This window comes from Gymnoscopelus braueri (genome assembly GCF_963280865.1).
Source record: "Gymnoscopelus braueri genome assembly, chromosome: 4".
Classification (NCBI taxonomy): domain Eukaryota; kingdom Metazoa; phylum Chordata; class Actinopteri; order Myctophiformes; family Myctophidae; genus Gymnoscopelus; species Gymnoscopelus braueri.
In genome coordinates, this window is record NC_137605.1 from 43,960,609 (window position 1) to 43,983,348 (window position 22,740).

Below are 22,740 nucleotides of genomic sequence, written 5' to 3' on the forward strand. Positions count from 1 at the left end.
AAAAAACATGCTCAACCAAATGGTTGAATTGTCATTTAATGGTAAAGGTTAGTGGTGCTGAAATAAAAAATGGACTATTTTGATGATCTGTGTGATGAAGAAGATGACCAAACAGATGATGCTGATCAACTCTCACAAGCAGAAGAGACTGGGAACATAATGGGAGACATATTTCTCAGTGAATGCATATAAATCAATGTATATGCATGAAACTTTTACCATTACCATAAAGTGACATCTCAACCGTTTGGTAGAGGCCTATATTTGGAAAACTGTTGGGTCTGTTAAAGAAATTATAATTGATAGTTGTTACTATTGCCCCAAATAAATAAAAAATGCAAAGAAATAATTTTTCCAATGCTTTTTTCTTGGGGTGACCTTTAAAGGGTTAAGTCATAGAGGGCTGTGTTTGAGCTGTTCTCCATTACTGATGGATGGGTCTCTGTTTCCTCAGTCACCACACATACATGCACGAGCGCGCGCACACACACACACACACACACACACACACACACACACGCGCACACATTTCCATCAGGACTGCAACATTATGTATTTCTTAAAAAGCATTTCCTATTGGTTCATTAACAAGATAAGCACAGCTATTTAATCTATTAATATTGGAATTATGGTGGAGAAAGAAAACATACCATCTTTTCAGAAAAAGGAAGAGTCATGACTATGCTGTCTATTATGCAGATGAATACAGTACTGAGAGTCAGATAGAGAAGCGTTCTCCATCACTTCCTCTGTTTTTTACGCTCCATTCTCAAAGGACATCCGGACTCATTGTAAAAAGCTTTCGAGTGAGTGTACTGATTTTACAGCACTTACACAGCAAAATCTGGAGCATTAATTTAACTCTGAGAGTTACTCTCAGAGTTACTATATACACCTTCTTTTTTTTCTTTTCTTTTGTTTACAGTTATACACATACAATGCTGCATACAATCCTCTCATGTTCACAATGTACTAAATTCAACAATATCCACAAGCTCACATTAATTCTGAGCTTTGGTTCAGGTTACATTCAGAGTCAACGGTGCATTAAAAACGTTGATAAAATAAATCAGTAAATCACATCTTGGCCATAGAAATATGAGCTTAATTTGAACAGTGATTTGGACCACACATACAGTACACAGGGAAATGTTTAAGTTGGCATGTGCAGAGAAAATAGGTCAGCTCTTCAGTTTTGTGCCTACATGTTTTCCTGTTCAATACCACAAGTTGCTGATGAAGTTGTTTGATGTATTCAAAGACATGTGCATATTTACTATGTATGATGTGTCTGGTATCCTGTCAGGAAACACACATTGTCAGCACGCTACTTGGTTGCCAAGCTACGACTGTAATACTTGACCACATAACTGATGATGATGATGATGAGTAATCTTATAATACTTCCTGTTGTGACACCCAGAGTCTAAACTATTTTGAAGTGTTCAAAATGAATAAAACAGAGCAAGTCTACACACCAAGATGATGATCACTTATATACCAACCTGACAAAGACTAGCCACAGCACCATTTCAGTGTGCATGTATCTTTTTCTTTTCTTTTTTCCTTTTATTCCCTTTCATGTGTTGTTTTTTCCTATAGGGTAAATCATAGAGTGTAACACAAAAATGTCTTGCTGAGGATAGTGCTTTCCAAAGGAACCTGATTTGACTTATTTGCATGTTGTGTCTTGCACCAAAAATAGCCAATCTACAAGCTCACAACACTTCTCAGTGTGATCTTTGTGAGCTTGATAACAGTTATTTTCGGTGCAAGACACTGGCACACTACTAAGTATAAATCAGGCATCACAATGGCATTTTAGCCTCATCCAAAAAATAAAGTACAGCAGGATTGTCAGGACTAGGGCCATCTGATTGGAGGGAGCGAAGTATTATTGATCCCATGCCATGTTCAGGACTAAGGAAATCTGTTTCCCTCTTATCAGACTCCACATACTGGTGCAATGTGCTATAGTAGTGGTCGTTGGGGTTAAACCTGTAGAATCTGGAGATCTTCTGCCAGTCTTGGTTGGAAGGGGAGGTGATAGGCACAGGTGCTTTCTGCTCAAAGAAGCTCTTCAGGTTCCTTTCGGCGAGTTCCTTGGCATGTTTTGCAGAGAGAGACTCCAGCAGGGCGTTCTCCTCCTGGGCGTAGGTCCTCCAGAACTTCAGCTGCAGGTAGCTGATGGGGGATTTGCACCTTGCCACACAGGTCAGGATCAGGTTGCACACTATGAGGGATGCAATCACCAGCCAACCCACGATCTGTAATCACCACCGTCCACCAATAACCATAGCATAAATTATTTTTAGGAGGTTTGAGGTATTTCAGATGTATAACTCATGCATAATATTGCACTCTATTATATAAAAAACATCATGGGCAAAAGTCACTGACAGACTATAAACAAAACCACCTTTCTGTTTACAGTCCAAACAGTGCCACTTGCTCACCTGGGATTCTGCACGAAGAGTTGCGAGAACATCATCTTTGTCTGCCGGGTTAGTGATTTTTTTTTCCTTGCATGGGAACTTGTACAGCTCCTCCTGGCACTGAGATTGTGACACCGTCCTGCCACAAAGATGATCTTTATAGACGGTTACATTAACACCAGTGAAAGCACACTCAAAGTAATTACCATTGAGCAGGGCCACAGCAATCCAAGTGAAAGGTGCCACCACTGCGGTTGTGGTTATCTGAAAGAACATGATCATAACTGCAATAATAGTGTGCAGGCGGCATATTTTAGAAAATTTGGATTTGCGAACACACAGTCCTGTGAACAGTTTCCATGTCTTTTTGCTTAAGATGTAGCCTAACACCAGCAGTGCCAGTGCAGGCACCAGAAGAAACACCATGCCATAGAAGAAGTTCCAGTCATTGCAGGGACACTTGAACACTGCCGTTGAGAATATCTGCTCTCCTCCTGCAGTCAGAAGCGCAACAAATCCAAATCCAAGGTTGGTCTGTTTACTAGCAATGTTGAGAACGGTTTTGACGGTTTTGTCCATGTTTCTAATCTAGACAACGGACGGTGCCTCTATGAGCGCTCAAAGGGAAATGCTTTCCTTATAGCCGGTACACTTTTAGTTCCCCTATCCGTTGCGTCAGTGGCCCACAGCCCACCACCCCAACAACACGGTGTCAAGTAGCTTAAATACTCACCCGCTATCATGGTTTATTTATGGGTGAGGGTGACAATATATGGCATTAGGCGCGAGGTGTCACTGTCACTGCTGCCAAATGGTAATTTAGCAAAAGAGTTTCATTAGTTTACCCAAAACTCCGAGTCCGAGTCCTCAGTTAAGTAAAGATAGAACGAGATTCTTAACTCGAGTCCTCATGGATGGGAATGGGATCCATGTGCCGTGCGCACTATACAAAGTTTGACTTTGGATGTATTTAATCGAGTCTGACTTTTACTTTCGATATGCAAATGTCAAAATCGATCAAATACTAGTCTTGATCCAAGGCTAACTTTGCCTTTATGTCATCATGGTCAAAGGGACAAAGGGAAATTAATGGTGACGGGATTATAATAATATCATTATTAGCAAGACACTTGCAGCTTGAAAGTTCTCATAAAGATGATACAAGACTGTCTGCAGACTGCATGATCCTAGACGGTAGCCTGCATACCTAAAAGCCCAAAGCAAGTTACAAAATATTTTTTTACGACGAAAATAACCTGGCCATTTATACCTAATGTGAAACGACTTGTAACCTTTGAAAGAGATATAAATGAATGTTGATAACTAAGGCCTTACATGAATTATTTTCTATTTTCTTTTACTTTATAATCTGTTTTTTATATATATTTCTTTCTTTTTTTTCTTTTTCTTTTTTAATATTGATAGCCTACATTCAAATTGTATGTTATGTAAACGGTGAGGTTCTCTTATAAACCCCCCTAGGGTTTCTTACCTCACTGGCACAACAACTATCTATCTGTCATCTTTCCCAGGAAAAAAACTAGTATATAATGCGTAATATACATTCTGTTGTGCAAATCAATCAAACCTATATTTATTAATCGTTGACCTGTTTTTGGCTTGTGGATAGAGGGCATAGGACAAAATACATGAATCTTCTGGGTCATTTTATGTCTACTTGGGCTTTTGTGTGCACCCCAGACAGTTTTGAATTGCTTGATTCAACATTTAGATAGGCTATTTGATATTTTGAACCAATTGAACTTCGAACTCCCTTTTAACCATGTTTAGGCTATTGAAAACACATGTCCCTGGTTCTGGTGACTGATTTGTTCTTCTAATGCGTGAGGGGACGTTTTTTTCTCCAATAATTTTATTTTAATTTATTTTATTAAAAATACATATATATTTTGCAAAGAATATTCAAAAAGAAAAGGAAAAAATAATTATTCACTCACTCACTCTTTAGAATGACAATATCAGTCACCAGAACCAATGTTCAATGGGCTTATATAGGAAGGGGGCATGTCTGATAAAAGTAATATGAAATGTATAAATATTGAATGAAGCAACTTAAAATTTGTCTGGGTTGCACACAAAAGGCAGAGTACATTTTTAAATTACCCCAGATGTCCTTGAGGGGGATCCAGGGGGTCCCCCAGCAAAATTTGTTAGGCCTACTACTATAGCATCAAAATCAGTTTTAACCACTTTAACCCTATACATAGGCTACTTGAAAATAGCCGATCTACAAGCTCACAACGCATCAACGCATTTTGATCAGCTATTTTCAAAACATATAGGAAACATTTGAAACATTTTAACGACATGTTTTTGTATGGGGGTCCTTGGCACAATCTATTTTCATATGGGGGTCTCTGTGGCCATACATATAAATTAATTTGGGGGTCCTTGACCTTGACATGAAAACGTTTGAGAACCACTGCTTCTAGAGCGGATACGGAAACGGTGAAAGTGACCGGATACAGGAGGCAGGCTCTATACCGGATCTGGCCACTAGACAGTAAATGAAAACCTGGCTTTCCACAGGTACTGCGGATTGTCAGGGTTGCCAAGTCCGTTTAATATAAGCGACTTTGGGCTTGTTTGTCTGTAAAGTTGCTTGAAAATATTGGTATTTAAGGGGTGCAGGTTTTTGTAAGTGTAGTTGCTTATTTGGGCTTGTTTCCTAATGTTGTTTAAACCAGTTGTTCTCAAACATTTTCATGTCAAGGACACCCAAATAAATTAATGTATTTGTTTGCGGACTGAAAATATTTTGTGCCAGGGGACCCAGATTTGTTGTTAAAATCCACATTTGTTATTTTTTCCCCCAGATTCTTTTAAAAATAGCAGATCTACAAGCTGTGACGCGTTGTGAGCTTGTAGATAGGCTATTTTCAAATAGCAATGACGTATAGATTTAAAGTACGCATGTGGCTTCTTTTGGGCTTGTTTTCCTAGACCTGGTTGCTTATTTCTCACACATTCTGGCAACACTGCGGATGGTGCGGAAAGCCTGGTGACGCGAGGTTGATTGTTCTATTTTTGCCACAACTATTTCTACAAGGCAGCACTTCCTTCCAGGCTGCAGCTGTGACAGTAAAGAAACATTTTTTTTTATACTTGAGCAACTGCTATTTTCAAAAGATTTTTATACATTCAAGTACATTTGGATACCAATGTTTTGTACTTTAACTCAAGTAAATCAATTCTGTACTTTTGCTTGTAATTAAGTATTTCTACGTTGCAGTATTGATACTTTTACTTGAGTAAAAAAAATTAGTCACTTTTTCCACCACTGTACTTGAGCTTCCTATTATTATTCACAAATCCTAAGCCATGTGTGTCATAAAATACCATCTCCACAATATAGTAGAATTATACAAGTGGTAAAAAATAAGCTACCCTTTTAGCTAGAATATATGCTTTACTAAGGTGCTGACTGATGACTAACCAAAACAAATATTCCCAAATATAATAATTTTATCTTTGCTATCAGAGCAATGTTCCTTCAATTTGGAAAAGGGAACTAGGTCTGGGGATCAATTTGGGGGGAGAAATTGTTCTAGGATAAAAAAAGAATAAACATTTTTAAGACCTTTTATACCTTTGTCAGTCCCAAATAAAAAAAATTGACAAAATATATATCACAAAAACAGAGAACAATTTGTCATTTTCTTCTGGGACGAAAAATCACAAAAATGATTTAAAAAAAAAAGTCAATTCCAATTGAAAATCAAATTATACTAAAGATCCCCAGACCGAACTAGGATATAATTTTGAAGTGTAGTCTGGGCGTCATACAGCACTTAAGGTGGGCAGGAAGATCATTGTTAAAGAATGGAAGTCTGAGGATTTGCCTCCAGCACATGTATGGTTCTCTCAGCTTGGAACTGTGGCTGCTTTAGAGAAGTTAGTCCATCTTTTAGGATGAATAACCAGTTGGACAAATATGATTTGGAGTGGAATGTGTATCCAAGTCATATTGTAGGCGATTGATGTTATCTATAGTCAGGTAATGCCCTTTTGATTGTTCGCTATTATTTGTATATACATATGTAGCCTTAGAATGTCTGTGATCTTACATACATACATGATGTATGATTACATAAATAGAATACATGAAATTAATGTATGTAATAATGTAATAATAATACTATGTAAGATCACAGACATTCCAGGGCTAATACATATGATACGGCAGATGATGCTGCATTATTGCATCTTTTCTTTTCTTTTTAATCTTTTATATTTTTGTGCTCTCATATATAATGTGCATGTATATTTGTATATTGTTGTTGTTGTCTGTGGGGTTTTTATGTACACTTTCTTACTTTGATTTTCTTTTAATCTTATTTTAATTACATGTTTATTTGTATATTTGTTTTATTATTTTGTTCTGCTAAAAGTAAAACTCAAATAAAGTGTAGATCATACAAAAGAAACGTAGTCTGGGCGGAAGTGCTGCCTCGCAGCCGAACTTGAGGCAAAAGAAAGTACCTTCATTGGGACAGAGTTCGGCTAATATGCATCTCTTATGTCAAACAGTAGAATTTAACCGTTAAAGATCCATTTTATCCCCTTGACCTCGTCAGTCTATGTAAGTTACGGACCTATTACCCTTATTACGGACTCACAAAATCTAATTATCTTAATGAAGGACCCAGAAATGGCAGAAAACACAGGTCAGTGTGAGTGTCCCCCCCCCGCGGCTAACGTTAGCCACCTAGCTATAACCTTATACTGTCTTTAAAGAAAGAAACTACTGTTCTCAGCATGAGTAACAGAACTAAAGTTACACTCATTTAGTCAATAATTGTACAATAAACGTGTAGTTAATGTGCTCGCTGTCCTGGTAAACAACATAATGACTGTTAAACGGTTAAACGTAAGCTAAAAGATAGCTAGCATCATCATGGACCGCCAACGGTTGTTCTTTATAGCTTGCCAAAAAAAAAGAACAGATTTACAAGCTATCCAGGCGTCGCTTCGCGACTTAGCGACGCCTGGATAGCTTGTAGATCTATTCTTTTTTTTTTGGCCATGCGACACCGTCGTACGGACAGAGGTTAAATGAGGTTGTAATGTCAACAACATGCAGCCAGATATACAAGCACAGGGTAACAGGATAGGTGGGCACTAGGGACATATGGGCACCTCGATGTAAAATGGGCTATTTTGTTCAAAATGTTAATAAAATAAATATTTGGAAAATGTTTTTAAGTAACCTAAAAGTATACATGATTAGAACATGCTTAAACATTCGACATGTAAGGTCTAACATTTCTACTAATTGCTACTAATGGCTACACAACCTCTATATCCAGTCATTTTTGGGCTTAAACAAGAAGTTGAAGGATAAAATTAAGTGTGATAATGATGTACCGTGCATGTTCACATCATGTGTACTTTACATCATTTAAGACAATTTTTCAAATATTAGATTTTTTAACATTTTGGACAAAATAGGCAGTTTTACATCGAGGTGCCCAGATGTGCCCAGATGTCCCCAGTGCCCACCTATCCTGTATCCCAAGCACAGAAAATAAGCCCACACAAACAAACTAGGTGCTGCTGGGTGCAATGTTTTGTTTTAGGGACTCGCTGTCATGGTAAGGTGTTATTTGATTGAAGCTGCCATTAGTGATATTTCAGATTTTTTTATTCTGATTGGATCTGTTAGTAATCATTGCACTCAAAAGGCAAAATACACTTTCAGATCTCAGTGGGTACTAATTTCGTCCAATCACGAGAGAGAACTCATACAGGAGATACAGGATAGTAGTAAAGTAGTAGATAGTAGTAAGTGAATGCACACTTGTTTACTAATAAAGGAATAAAATTATGTACAAAATTGTAACTGGAACACAAAGCTGATAAATAAATTATGTTTTTTGTAGGGTTCTTCTCGGTCCAGATTGGGTGACATTTGTAACCCACCTGAAAATGTATTTTGTGTTTACTAAAGTGGTGGTTCTCAAACCTTTTCATGTCGATGATCCTCAAAATGATATGTATTTGGTTGCGGACCCCCATCTGAAAAATATTTTGTGCCAGGGACCCCCAGAAGCAAAGATTTGAGTTAAAATGTTTTTAAAAATCTGTATTTATTAAAAGATTTACAAAAATGTTCACGATAAAATAAAATAAAACAGATCCACAAGTATACGCCTATCTGCTATTTTTAAAAGTATGAAATACGATTTAAAGTGGTTAAAATGATAGTGACGCTATATTAACTAATTTTACCAGGACTAATGTACTACGAGCTGGAGAGACCCCTGTTGCTAAACAAACACTCTTTCATTTTTATTTTTTTATTACTAGAACAAAACGAGTCAAAGCACGACAACTCCTCCTCCCCTGGAATGACAGACCATGAGAAAGAAATGGCTACAAGTGCATTTGAAGCATTCACGGTAAATCAGACATTCAACCATTCATCTGTGCATGATTGATCATTGACACAGTGATCATTTGACTGCAGTTGTTGTAACATATTCAGGGATCATATGGGCTTACTGCTTATCCGGCAAATATATATATAAGCCATATATATATTGGTAGTAACTGACTCCTGTTTCTGACAGGTTGGGAAATATGACGAGTCCCTGAAAACCCTTGAAACCCTGCAAGAGCTCAACAAAGAAGACTACAAGATTGTGATGAATAAAGCTATTGCAGAGTTTTACAAAAGTGGTCAGAGTACCACAGGGACATTGAAGCAGACGCTTATGGTGATTAAAAACCAGGTAACTTGATATTTGGGTTATAGTGTACCCCTCCCACACACACACACACACACACACACACATTACATTACATTACATTACATTACAGTCATTTAGCAGACGCTTTTATCCAAAGCGACTTACAATAAGTGTATTCAACATAGGTAGGGAACGAAAACTACTTATCACCAGAAGTCTTTAGTGCATTTTCTGCATAAACAAGCAACCAAGAGTATACCTAGCGCTAAGGTAAAAGTGCAATATATCAGCTAACACACACACACACACACACACACACACACACACACACACACACAGAGTTGAAATGATATACTGTCAGTGGTGTGCCTGTTTTCAGTTTCCATATTACGGTTTATTGAGAACGCTTCTCAAGCGTTCTCCATAAAATGAGAATTTGTATCTGAGCCAATCTTGCATTGTTGATTTTGGAGCGCCGCTTTTTCCACTTCGGTTGTATTTGATTTAAGTTATATGTATAGCTGAGCACCCACTGCCTAAACAAAATAAGGCATTCAGAAGAAGCGTACCTGTTTTTCTTTCTTACTTAATAATGATGTTTCATGTATCTTCTTTAAAGGTTCACACCATGTCAGTGGAAGACATAGATGGTTTGGATGACATGGAAAACAGTTTGCTATACTACAATCAAGCCATTATTCACTATCACATGCGACAGTACTTTGAGGCCATTGCCATTGGAGAGAAACTCTACCAGTTTCTGGAACCTTTTGGTAAGTTGTAGTTCCTTATGTACTTTAGGCTTTGCTAAAGCTCCTGTTAAAGGTTTAAACGTTTTAATGTGATAGTGTATATGGCTTTATGATGTTAAAGGCCATATAACTAGATATAAATGAACAAATACGCAGGAGTTCTGTTTAAATGTCACACAACAGTTTTCCGTGGCTTGATTGCGTCATTTGTCCTAGCAGAAAAGTTTGCTCAGAAGGTTTGTTTCCTGCTGGTGGATCTGTACCTGCTAACGTTCCAGCCAGAGAAGGCTCTCCATCTCCTGGCTGTGCTGGAGAAACTCGCTGTACAAGGAGGAAACTCAAACAACAAAAACGGCAAAGGAGAGGTACCTATCTACAGAAAGTCCTTATTAAAATAAAAATGTATTTAAATCTAAAACGAACCCGTGGAAATCTAATCATGTCCTCATCTGTCCCCAGATAGCTGCGGTTATGTATTGCCACTGTTATTCTACAAATATTGTGTTTGAGTTTTCTTTTCTTTCCTTTTTTTATTGAACTGAAAGTGATCTTGAATAGATTATAGGTACATTTACTCTTGGTGTTTTAAGTGGAAAACTCAGTTCTGTAGTCTATGTATGTGTATAACTTACATTGAGCTTTTCTATGCATAAGAGATTTGGAAGAAGGTACAAGCACTATATTCACAGGGACCCTGTGGTGGAGGCTGCAGTTCTTATTCAGCAGCACAATCTCAGACACCTTGGAGTACACCTACCCACACAATCACTATCAGACCAACTCAGGGCAGAGAGGAGTGATACCAAGCTTCTGTTGTGTTCAGTTATTGTCTGTTGCAAGAAATGTGCTTTTTAAAAGTGTGTATATATATATATACACTGTGTATTGTCTGTTTTAATTTGTGTTATTGATTCATTCCAGAACAATATGTCAAACAAAGACGTAACAAACCAGAAGGTGGAGTTCATGGCTATGATTGAGGCAGCCAAATCAAAGATGCACCAGGTAATTATATATTCATGCACTGCTGCTTGGTACATTCTTTCACTTTACATGCAAATAACTCTCTTTTCCTCTGTACAGTATAAAGTGCGAGCCTACATTCAGATGAAATCATCGAAGGCGTGTAAAAGGGAGATCAAATCTGTGATGAATACAGCAGGGAATGTGAGTTTGAATGTTTGATACAATTCATCTCTTGAATTCCGACCAAATTCAACCTTCTCTGGAATTGTAGAATTGTTCAAGGAATGCAAAGGAGAGGAAAGTGTGTGTTTTAACCACATTAACCCTGGCGTCCGTACTTTGGGCCATTTGACGCTGAAGTGGTTAAGGGCACTTAAACAGAGATTCCTGTGTCTTGTTACGCTTCTGACTCGCCTTTTTACCATGTCCTCCACTAGTCTGCACCCTCTCTCTTCCTGAAGAGTAACTTCGAGTACCTGAGAGGAAACTACAGAAAAGCAGTGAAGCTGCTCAACAGCTCCAACATTGCAGAGCATCCTGGGGCCATGAAGACAGGTAATGAATGTTCTACTTAATAGATGGCTTCCTCTATTAAAGGGTGAGTTATACTTAGTTTAGTGCCGGGGTCACGCACCAAAAATATCTGATCTGTAATAAGATTTTTCCGGTGCCACCCAGCCAAGTATAAATAACAGTTGGACATTAACCCATTCAATCCGGGAACGCATCCGTGTCATTTTAAGATTTCTTTGGCTATTCAAAAATAGCAGATCTACAAGCTCATAGTGCGGCACCATGAGCTTGTAGATCTGCAATGTTATGAAAAATCGTGAAAATTTCGTGGGGGTCCCATGCTCGAACAACATATTTGAGATGGGGGTCTGCGGCCAAATACATATAATTTTGGGGGTCCTTGACATGAAAAAACTTTGAGAACCACTGATATTATAGCAGCATAGGTTTAAAAAAAAAACTATTAAGAAGACATTTGTAGAATCCACAGAAGCAAAGATTTGAGTTAAAAAATTTCTCTTTTAAAAATATATATATTCAAAGATTTGGGAAAAAAATCCAGGATTCTTTCTTTTGCTTTGAGCTTCTATATCTGCTATTTTTGAATAGCCAAATAAATCTTAAAATGACACAGATGCTTTCCCGGTCTTAACTCATTCACTGCCATAGGACGACTTTGACGACTTTTACCAAAAGCCCAGACTGCCAAGGACGACTAAAACGACTTGGACGTTTTTTTTTCTTCTTTTTTATTTTTAAATATTTTTAAATATTATTATTTTTTTTAATTTCGCACACAGAACCAGGAGATAACGTGATCCAAAGATTTACTGCTCCATTCACTTCCTGGTTAAAGTATTTGGGAAATATTTTGTATCTCGGCTCCTGTGTTTTACTATGTATTTTTGGCGAGACATGCTATTTTCAACGGCGTATGACAAGTGAACGGGAGGTCGCGATGACATTTCTTTTCTTTTCGCGGAAGCACAGTGAAACCCTCTGTGATTAGCAACCATCAGGGTATCGATCATACTGGAGATAAATATTCTGTGACTACTTGAAAAGGTTAAGAAAATCGAAAAATCGCTGGCAGTCTGGGCTTTATTTATTTATTTACTCTGGCAGTGAATGAGTTAACATTGTGCTTTTTCAGAATTGAATTGTCTTATAGATGCATGCAAGACGATGAGATTGTTTCTTAACTCGTCTCCCCCAGGTGAATCTGTACGATGTATGTTCTGGAACAATCTGGGCTGCATACACTTTGCAATGGGGAAACACAACCTGGGAATTTTCTACTTCAAGAAGGCCCTGCAGGAGAACGACCACACGTGTGCGCAGCTAGGGGACGGCAGCAACGGGCAGTGTGAGTTGACAGTCAGGAACACAGCTTCTTGGTGGACGAGTGCGTTTGCTTTTCTTGAGACGTTAAAAAGTCTGGAGCAGGGTGATTGTCCAAGACTTGTGACTGTGACTACAAGTTGTTTGAACGTTGTTTCAACGTATATGTTTATTGTCACATTGCAAGTTAGCACAGGTGTAAAAGAGTAGGCGACATCATTTCTGTAGCAGCCTGCAACGAATTGCCGTTTAAAAAATAGTCATACGAATAGAGAAAGTAACAAAGTCAGATGACAAAACACAATGTACATAAGGGCAAGTAGAGAACACTTAGCAGCAGGTACTATTTATATATAGCAGCAGAGACATTTAGCAGTTTGTCCTCTCTAATGTTAGTCTTTCAACCAATTTGACTATTGTTCTGTGTCTTTTCAGCCAAGAAGTTTGCAGGTATCCCAATGTGTGCCCTACTTGCCAACAAGCGCTATGAGCTGCTCTATAATTGTGGGATTCAGCTGCTACACATCGGAAGGCCCCTGGCAGCCTTTGAGTGTCTGATGGAGGCAGTACAGGTTTACCACTCCAACCCTCGACTGTGGTTACGGCTGGCAGAGTGCTGCATTGCCGCCAACAAGGGGGTAAGGATGACATGAAATGTATATCGTTTTAGATTATGCCATAGTGGATTTTCATTATTTAATTATAGAATTTTGTTCATGTTTACCATTTTACTATTGAGACAAAGATGCATAATTCACATACTGTAAATGAAATACTGCTGTGTAGCTGAAACAAATATTGATCAACATCAGTGACTCTGGAAGGTACTGTAGTAGTTTAGTTTTTGTGATGATGACGAGAGTGAATTCTGATGACTTTGTTGTTTTTAACTATTACACTCAAATTAGCTTCATTTTACTCCTAATATTTCTCACCATCGTATTTTTATGTTTCCAGGGTTCGGAGCAAGAGAGCAAGGGTCTGCCCAGTAAAAAAGGCATAGTTCAATCTATTGTTGGCCAGGGCTACCATCGCAAGATCATCCTGGCATCACAGTCCACCCAGAACACTACTTACAGGTCAGTTGTCATCACTATCCTTCAAACACCCTGCCTCCCCAAAACTTAAAGGATTTTTGCCCTTTATATAATTTGTCACTTACTGTGCATAGCTGTAATGTCTAAAGCAGCAGAGTGCTGCCTGCAGTTGATTAATCTTTGATTTCTGATTAATCGTTTGTGTTAGTAGTTTGTTGTTGTTGTCCTTTTTTATCACTTTAACCCTAGTCTCAGACGATCAGAGATTTTCCGCCTTCTACGTCTGGTGACATCTAAATGCATTGAATGGGCTAAAACTGTGGAAACAATTTGAGGGAAAAAAATATTAAATAATAATAACAGCATCGCATAACCAATGCAAATACTTTAGGGCGTTCCTTCCTTCCTTCATGGTATGAGGAATCGGGATTGGTTTTCAAAGCAGTGGCCGTAGATCTGTTAGTACTGGGTTTCTCCACTGTCCAAGCCCATTCAGTGAATTTATTGATTTCCCCAGACGTATCAGTGGGTGGAGATCTCTGATTGTCTGGCTACGCGAGACTACTTTAACCTTGGCGTTCCTATTTTGTCTATGTCATAATAGCCAAACATTTCCCCAAATTGTGAGCTGCTTTTTCTGCGCGACACGTTGTGAGCATGTAGATCTGCTATTTGAACTATTCAGCGTACAGCAAAGTATAATAAGCTTAATAAGTGCTTAATAAGTGCTTAATGTTGTACCTACACAGCGAAGGCCAGTCAGCAGCCATCCCAGTGGCGAGCATGGAGTTTGCTGCCATCTGCCTGCGGAACGCCCTACTTCTCCTTCCTGAGCACCAGCAGCAGGAAACCAAGGCTGAGAACGGCTCCAAAAACTCCAGCCAATCAGGGAGTACGGAGAGTGGCAGCGAGAACAGCGACGCCTGCAGGTGAGTGAAGAGGGCTCTGCATAAGGTCATTCACCCATTCAGCCAGTTGTTCCTAGCCTTAGGGCTCTGCATAAGGTCATTCACCCATCCATCCATTCAGCCAGTTATTCATAGCCGTAGGGCTCGGCGTAAGGTCATTCACTAATTGAATCCATTCCATTCAGCCAGTTATTCCGAGCCGTAGGGCTCGGTGTAAGGTCATTCACCCATCCATCCATCCATCCATTCCATTCAGCCAGTTATTCAGCCTTAGGGCTGTCACGATTACAAATTTAAGTTGACGAAAATAATTGAGATTAACGACTGAATTGTGTGTTTGGCATTGAACAATGGAACATAATGAAGCCTTTTAGGCTTCGTAATCAAACATTGCAGTGGGTACATATGACGTATAACTGAAATATACAAAGAAATTAATGACATATTGAATAATTCTATACATGTAAAAAAAAAACAGAAATAGCTGATCTACAAGCTTCGTGACGCGTTGTAAGCTTGTAGAGCTGCTATTTCTGCTTTTTTTAAATATTTGAAGTGTTTTATATTGAAATGTTTTAAATTTATATTTGAAAATGTGGAAAAGATTATGACGATTATGCAAAAATAATTGCGATTATCTCAAATAATTGCGATTAGACAATTCTGTAATAATTGTGACAGTCCTAGCCTTAGGGCTCGGCATAAGGTCATTCGCCCATCCATCCATTCAGCCTTCCATTCACAGCCTTGAATGATGCATGTGTTCCCATAGACATCTGAAGAAATAGTGTATGAAAATACCAATGTTCATGTTTTTTTTTTACACGTTTGCTGTGTTTTTCCAGTGGAAAGGGCCAGGATGCAGATAAGTTCCTGTCTGCAGCCCCATCATCACCTCTTAGAAAACAAGAAGTAGAGAACCTCAGGTAAGGAAGCGTTGGTCCTCCCCTTTTCCCTCTTCCTCTGCTGTTGTCTGTCTCCTCACATTACACTATGCTGACTTACACTTGTTTTCAGTCTTGTTTTCCTACATCTCTTAGATCCCATATCTCCTTCTAGTCGTAGTTGGTTGCAACAAGATAACATTGTTTGCAAAAAGCCTTTAAAATGAGATTTAGAGCCCAAAACGTGTATTGAGTGTTAAAGAATGAGATCATATGCAGTGTACAGTGGCTGACCTTGTACTTAGTACTTGGTTACTTGAACTTCACTAATATACACCTGGTTTGCACTCAGGTCACTAGCTATTTAATTTCTCCTGATGTAAGAGTTTGGCACTGAAGTAGGCCAACATTTGAATCAGAAATAAATTGGACAGGAATTGAGATGTGTGGCTGAGACATGTAATTACAGTGTCCTGCATCAAGTCCGGCACATAGCCAGTGTCTCTTTTTTCCTCTGTACTTTCTACATACAGTAAAGCAGAAATGCCTCTAAAAAAGACTCTTAACTCTCTGAGTGCCAGAATTATTTCTGGCTATTTCTGGCCAATGCGATTTAGATTTTTTTTTTTTTCAAAGTAAAAAAAAAGTGCTTAGGAAGCGAGATACAGCCTTTTTTTTATAAGTTAAACAAGGAGTGGATGGAGCTGCAAATCTTCAGATAATGATATCTTGAGTTCTGAAAAAAAAAACATAGCGGTAAAACAGGTGAAACACGTTTATGGCACTCAATTAGTTAACACATTGAGTGCCAGGTACTATCATCCAAATCATCCTCAGAGTGCCAGCGTTTTTACCGTGTCTTGGCGATGTTTAGATGGCTGATGTAGTATCCGGGCGATGGGGTAGGGGTCCGTCTATCGCCTGGAACAATAACATTTCTACCTAATAATGACAATATAAGAATGAAGAGTGGATGCCTCTGGAAGGAGGTTCATGTAGTTTTCTTGGTGTTTTCTTACTGTTTATGTAAATGTTTGTGTCTCCTGCAGGTGTTCCATACTGGCCTGTAGTGCTTATGTGGCTTTAGCATTGGGAGACAACCTCATGGCCCTAAACCATGCAGAAAAGCTCCTTCATCAAACTAAGGTTTCCGGTTCCCTCAAGTAAGCTTGCTCTCACAACACAAATCAGATCATAACACAAAACACAAAAGCAGCTATTTGGTACTTTGTAACCCATTTTTTCACCCAGTGCCAATTGCTTAAGCTTGTAATGCTGGGCGCTGCTCTCCCTCTGCCAGCCTGGGGAGAGCCCCGAACTGAGCTCATGCTTCCTTCAATGCATGAGGAGTGAGCAGGCTGCTTCTTATCACCTGGCAGGGGGGAGTTTTTGCGCGAACACAATAAAAATCACAACTTTTCATCTAAAGTATCTTTCTATAGTATTTCATAAATAAAATGAAACCAAAATCTAATAATTTCCATAAATAAATGAATAAAAAGTTTAAGAAGTTGTGAAAATAGCAGATCTACAAGCTCACAAAGCGACGCGTTGTGAGCTTGTAGATCTGCTATTTTCACTAGTTTGGGTCCTGGGCAAATTTCTTTTTGGGGTCTTGAGCTATAAGATTTTGGGAACCACTGGTCTACACCCTCCCACCTGACCAACTGTAGGGGTCAGCATTAACAGGAACTATACGAGTATGGGGAAATTGGAAATTGTCATAGCTAAATTAGTTGAAAAGGGGGGGGAAAAGAATTACTAGTACCTTCCTCTATCAGTAATAATGTCATACTTGGTGTAAATTCTACCACCTTACCTCTTGTGTTTGATTTTTTCCCTCAGGTTTCTGGGTCACCTATATGCCTCAGAAGCACTAATCTCTCTGGACAGGATTTCAGACGCCATCTCCCACCTCAACCCTGAGAACGTCACCGACGTGTCACTGGGGGTGTTGACCAGCGACCATGAGGGTGAGTCATCACTGTCTACATTGACAATCTTAAAGGGATAGTTCACCCATCTTTTTTTCTATCGATTAGTCACCCCATGGAGACTTGAATTCATGGATATGTTTTTGCTTTTGTCTCATTCAATAATTTGATGACCAACGAACCGGTAGGCACCGCTGCCAGTCATCAAATTATTGGCTTAGGAATCATGTGACAAAAACAAAAAAATATCCATGAATTCAAGTCTCCACGGGGTGACTAATCGATAGGGAAAAAAAGGCATTTTGGGGGTGAACTATCCCTTTGAAACTCCTTATCCATGATTACATGAAACTTAATGGTGATGTCTTTGCATCCACAGGATCGGACAAAGGGGATGAACCTGTTGAGCCATGTGAGTGTACCGTCATACAAATCATATGCACACAACATACAAAACATTAATACTTGTATTGTTTTTATTGTGTGTGTGAACACAATTAGAGACTGTGTAGCCCACAGACACATTTCGCTGTAATCATTCCATTTGATTTATTGGGCGTCATGAAGGACTAGGCCTGTCACAATTATTACATAATCGTCTAATCAATTCCATGTGAAAAAATGTCATGTATTTTAAAAAAATGACAAAAATAGTGGAAATAGCTGATCTAGATCGGCTATTTCCACTATATATATTTTTTTTTTTAAGTATAAAGTAATTAACACATCAGGTGCCAGCATTTTTTCATAACAACTTACGTTGGGTGCCAGCATTCTCCCCATTGACTGCGCTTTGCTGTTTAAAGCTCTAGACTCCACGAGGAGCAAATCCATGTAAAAAAAAACATCCATTCATGTTGCGCGATGACCCTGGCTACAGCCTGGAACGATAACATTTCACTCGCGAGTTACAATGGGGGGGGATCGCGCATCGCGCATGACCGGTTTTCCCCACCGGAAACAGATTCGGATATATAGGTGTTTTAAAGAAGGAAATAGACAGGAAGTGGATGGCAGCCATGTTTTTTTTTCCGGTGATCTATCTGGCCTATCCTTCTCAAGATCACAATGGGTACTCCCAGAGCTGCTCTAGCCCCGCCCGTGTGGAGAAAAACGAAAAAAACAAAAAGACATATTTCACGGTCTGGACCGTGTTCGGCACCGGACCGCTACTCTGCGCAAACACGGTTCAGACCGTGTTTGGCACCCGATGTGTTAAATATGTGTTATTTGTCATATCTATAAAATATAAAATATATATATATTTCTTTTTTTGGCAATTTTTCTTTTTTTTTTATCTCAAAGGAACTAGGAAAAAACGATTTTCAAAAAGTTAATGCTCCATCCACTTCAATGTTAAAATGTAAACGGAGAAAAAAATCACATTTTTCCATTTTTCCTGCCTGTGGCATAGGGATCAACAAGCTTGAAATAAGCCTGGCAGTGAATGAGTTAATCGTCAACTTAAATTTGTAATCGTGACAGCCCGCTATGTAGGACTGGACAATATATGGATATTATATCAATATCATGATATGAGAGTAGATATCATCTGGCAATGTGGGTATTGTTCAGAGTTCCCATGGTCATGAAATTCCTGGAAATATTTTGAAATTACAAAAACTGTTTTCTAGGCCTGGAAAAGGTTTGGAAATTGGAATTAATCAAATGTTTGGATATACATTGTTTTTGGCTAACATTGCGTGAAATATGTAACTTGGTAAAATGCAGTGCTGCACTGAGTGCGGCCTAATGTGTACAGGACGTCACGTGACAAAAATAATAGATCTATAAGCTAACGACACGTTTCACCGTAATAAGTTGTTAGCTTGTAGATGTGTTATTTTTTGCCACGTGACACCTTCACTCGAGTCTGTCTTGGTGCATTGATAGCACATTGATGAGGCTCTTACACCATAAGAGCCTCCTCATTGCACCGTATGATTGCTATAGGCCTGGAAATGGGGTGAAATACTTGGGAAAAGTAAAAGAAAATCCCTGTTAAAAATGTGTGGGAACCCTGATTGTTACATATAATATTCCTGGTTTTAAAGGCTGCATTACAGTGAGTGAACCGATGACATTTTCCAAACCTAACCTGACTATTCTAGCTTGTTCTATTGCCGTTACCCATTTAGTTATAATATGCAGTAGGTATACATATTTTGACAAGCACCGATAGTCATCCCCGCAACATCGTCACAGTATTTGATTTAGCGTCATGGTTTTGTGTGTGTGTGTTTGCAGCAGGGAAGCAGACACCCCTGTGTTACCCCAGCAGTGTGAGCGCCGCCCGGGCCATGATGCTCTTCAACCTGGGCAGCGCGTACTGTTTGAGAAGCGAGTATGAGAAGGCCCGCAAATGCCTGCATCAGGTACCCCCCCCCCCCACACGCACACGCACCCATACATACACACACACTTGAAGCTTGCAATCCATTACTTGTTTTGTGAATAACACCTTATTGTATTATCTGTATGGTAGAATGTGTTAACCCTTTTAGACCTGAAGCTGATTCTACAAATGTCTTCTAAATCAGTATTCTGAAAAACGTATGTTTCTATATCAGTGGTTCTCAAACTTTTTCATGTCAAGGACCCCCAAAATGATATGTATTTGGCCGCCGACCCCCATCTAAAGATATTTTCTTCCAGGGACCCCAGAAGCAAAGATTTGAGTAATTTGTTTTGCTTTAAAAGAATATTCAAAGATTTGCACACATTTTCACGATTTCTCAAAAACAGCAGATCTACAAGCTCATAGCGGGGCACTCTGTGCCGCGCCATGAGCTTGTATCTGCTATTTTGTATCTGCTTGTATCTGCTATTTTTGAATAGCCAATTTGTAAAATAATGCTTTTTAGCTCAAATCAAAAAATGACACAGATGCTTCTCCAGGTCCTAATGGGTTAATACAATATAAATTCACACAACTGTACATGTGTGTTACTTTAATGTAGATACTGTGGTCAGGTTGGGGTTACCTACCTTACTGGTGGACAAGAGGTATTGCATGAAGCTCAATGGAAAAAGGTCGCCTTCCCAACCATGCTCTCCGTTAGAGCTCAACAGTAAACATATCATAAGAGGGTCCCGGGTTCATATCCCGGCTAGTACAGTACATGAGAGACTTCACATTATCTACCATGCGTGATTTGAGTTGTTTCTTCCCCAGGCTGCCTCAATGGTGAACCCAAAGGAGATTCCTCCCGAAGCTATCCTACTGGGAGTCTATTTAGAGCTGCAGAATGGTAAGACTTCTCTTACACAGCCTCTCCCCGCTACACCAAATCTTTTGCTGAAAATAGCCGATATACACCTTGAAAGTCTTCGCACAATGTTCGCCTATTATGACCTGCCCAGAATAGGGATGCTGGGGGTTAAATGAGGTTTGTTTTGTTGACTTGGGAAAACAAACGAGCTGTTTCCCATCCATCCAGGGAACACACAACTGGCCCTGCAGATCATAAAACGGAACCAGCTCCTCCCCGCGGCACTCCAGACACCATCCCCGGACACACGAAAGAAACCTGTGCAATCGTTCCAGTCGGTCCAGCAACCCATTCAGCCAATCCAGATGCCTTCCTCCTTCACACAAGTCCAGCGCAAATGAGACCTCCAGCCCTTTCCCCCAAGCCCCTTCATCATGTATGACACAACACATTCTCACTTACACCTTATGGACCCATGAAATGACAAAACCTATTATAATTATTATTTATAAGGCTGCTTCCCCAGCAGCATCAACAGCCATACAGCTTTGGTCGTAGATCGTATGAAAAGCAGAGATCTGGCATGGATTTTGGTGTTCATATCACAGCCCTCCACATGATACGGACTGGGAGAAAGGGCTTTCATCACCAGCAATGTCCATCGACCGACTGAGCAGAACTGGTATATTTCTCTGTTCGCAGAAGAGTTTTTCCATTTCCATTTTGTGACTGAGGCATCTGTTAATATGATGTGCAGTCCAACTCTGCTTTGTAGCAAATAAAATGTGGAAAATAAATTTTATTTGCGGTATATATGAACAGTGTGACTTACTTGAATTCTTACTGAATTTGTGTGGGGACTATTGGGCAATGTTGTGATACTGGGACGGACGTGACGCAAACTTTGTTATCTATCATTGTCAAAACATGAAAATACAAACATGAAATTATAATTGCTAAAAAATACTTTCTAGTACATGTACTTCCTCCTTGTTCCTTGATATCTGTCCACATATGGGGTGGGGGGTAGTTAACACAGCACTATTTTTTTAAATAAATAAAATGTCATTTTGTCCAATCTGTATGGTAGAGTTAGAGTATGTTACTACCATATGACAATTGGGGTGGTTGTATTTTGTCTCCCTCATCTTCTATTGAGACATTTAGATGGTGTCAAAGGATATTTCTCCCCTAGACACAGGATCTGACACTAATTTTGACCCGATGGTCCAGATACATTTTATCCCCTGAGCAAGCAGGCAGGCTTCCTTGCGCAGAAAACCAGGTTCAAATCCAGGGTAGAAGAGGAAAGTTACATAGTGCTGCTTTAAATACTTTATATTTAACTTGGATAGAATAAATACTGGTGGACTAATGGAAACCTTTCACACAAGGTGTGACTTTTAGCTGGAAAAACAGTTCAGCTAGACAAGAATTTGACTACATTAGTCAAATACAAATAAAGCCATAATGAAGACATACAGTATTTGCAAGATGACTTAGTGGACAGGAATTATTTATTATTCCCAGATTTCCCGTTTTATGATTTCTTATTCACCAGACAGTTAAATGACAAATACATATAGAGTTGAAAGTGTTTTACCCTTTTAAATAAATAAGCCACACCCATGAACTCAGCTAAAATTGTTAGGCAAAGGACCCAACTTGAAGATGTTCACCATCATATGAACAGAGAAGATATGTAGATGCTAAAAACAAGTATCACAGATAGACAATGTGAAATAAAGGCAAAAATAATTTACCAGCACTAATAGAAGTGTCCTTCAGGTACTTTTATTTAGATAGGCACAGGAACTCTTCTGAACGGTGCATCCGGTTAAATAGTTTATTTGTGACTAAGTTGTGCTTGCATTCTTTCTAGTAAGAATATAAAAATCCTTCAATATTAAATAACTACCTACATAGTTAATGTTGAATCAGTCCAATAACGCCTATGAAATTACACTAATATACTGTAGTGAGGTAGAGGCTTCCAAAAACTGATGTTTAGTTGATTGTAGAATATAGAATTATAGTATACCTAA

At 39.0% G+C, this 22,740-nt stretch overlaps 2 protein-coding genes across 4 annotated transcripts; one reads left to right on the forward strand and one right to left on the reverse strand.

The window, feature by feature from the left end:
- Positions 1-795: 795 nt before the first annotated feature.
- LOC308084749 (calcium homeostasis modulator protein 6-like) lies at positions 796-3,332 on the reverse strand. The gene is made up of 2 exons (XM_080427604.1): positions 2,457-3,332; positions 796-2,267 (listed from the first exon to the last, which is right to left on the reverse strand). The coding sequence occupies exons 1-2, from the start codon at positions 3,012-3,014 to the stop codon at positions 1,809-1,811; spliced, it is 1,017 nt and encodes a 338-aa protein (XP_080283730.1). The 5' UTR covers positions 3,015-3,332; the 3' UTR covers positions 796-1,808.
- On the forward strand, positions 2,191-21,565 carry cnot10 (CCR4-NOT transcription complex, subunit 10). Of its 3 annotated transcripts, XM_080427603.1 has the most exons (21): positions 2,191-2,325; positions 2,434-2,504; positions 2,812-2,963; positions 8,766-8,857; positions 9,029-9,190; positions 9,768-9,921; positions 10,120-10,265; positions 10,822-10,905; positions 10,984-11,067; positions 11,304-11,421; positions 12,596-12,745; positions 13,156-13,358; positions 13,678-13,799; positions 14,507-14,686; positions 15,511-15,591; positions 16,599-16,712; positions 17,395-17,522; positions 17,863-17,895; positions 19,731-19,858; positions 20,659-20,734; positions 20,924-21,565. In XM_080427603.1, exons 4-21 carry the CDS (start codon positions 8,807-8,809, stop codon positions 21,094-21,096), a joined length of 2,187 nt encoding a protein of 728 aa, XP_080283729.1. In that variant the 5' UTR covers positions 2,191-2,325; positions 2,434-2,504; positions 2,812-2,963; positions 8,766-8,806; the 3' UTR covers positions 21,097-21,565. The 3 variants fall into 3 exon arrangements, with proteins under 3 accessions (XP_080283729.1, XP_080283728.1, XP_080283727.1); XM_080427602.1 differs by lacking the exons at positions 2,191-2,325; positions 2,434-2,504; positions 2,812-2,963 and adding an exon at positions 6,937-7,038; XM_080427601.1 differs by lacking the exons at positions 2,191-2,325; positions 2,434-2,504; positions 2,812-2,963 and adding an exon at positions 6,940-7,123.
- Positions 21,566-22,740: the final 1,175 nt, after the last annotated feature.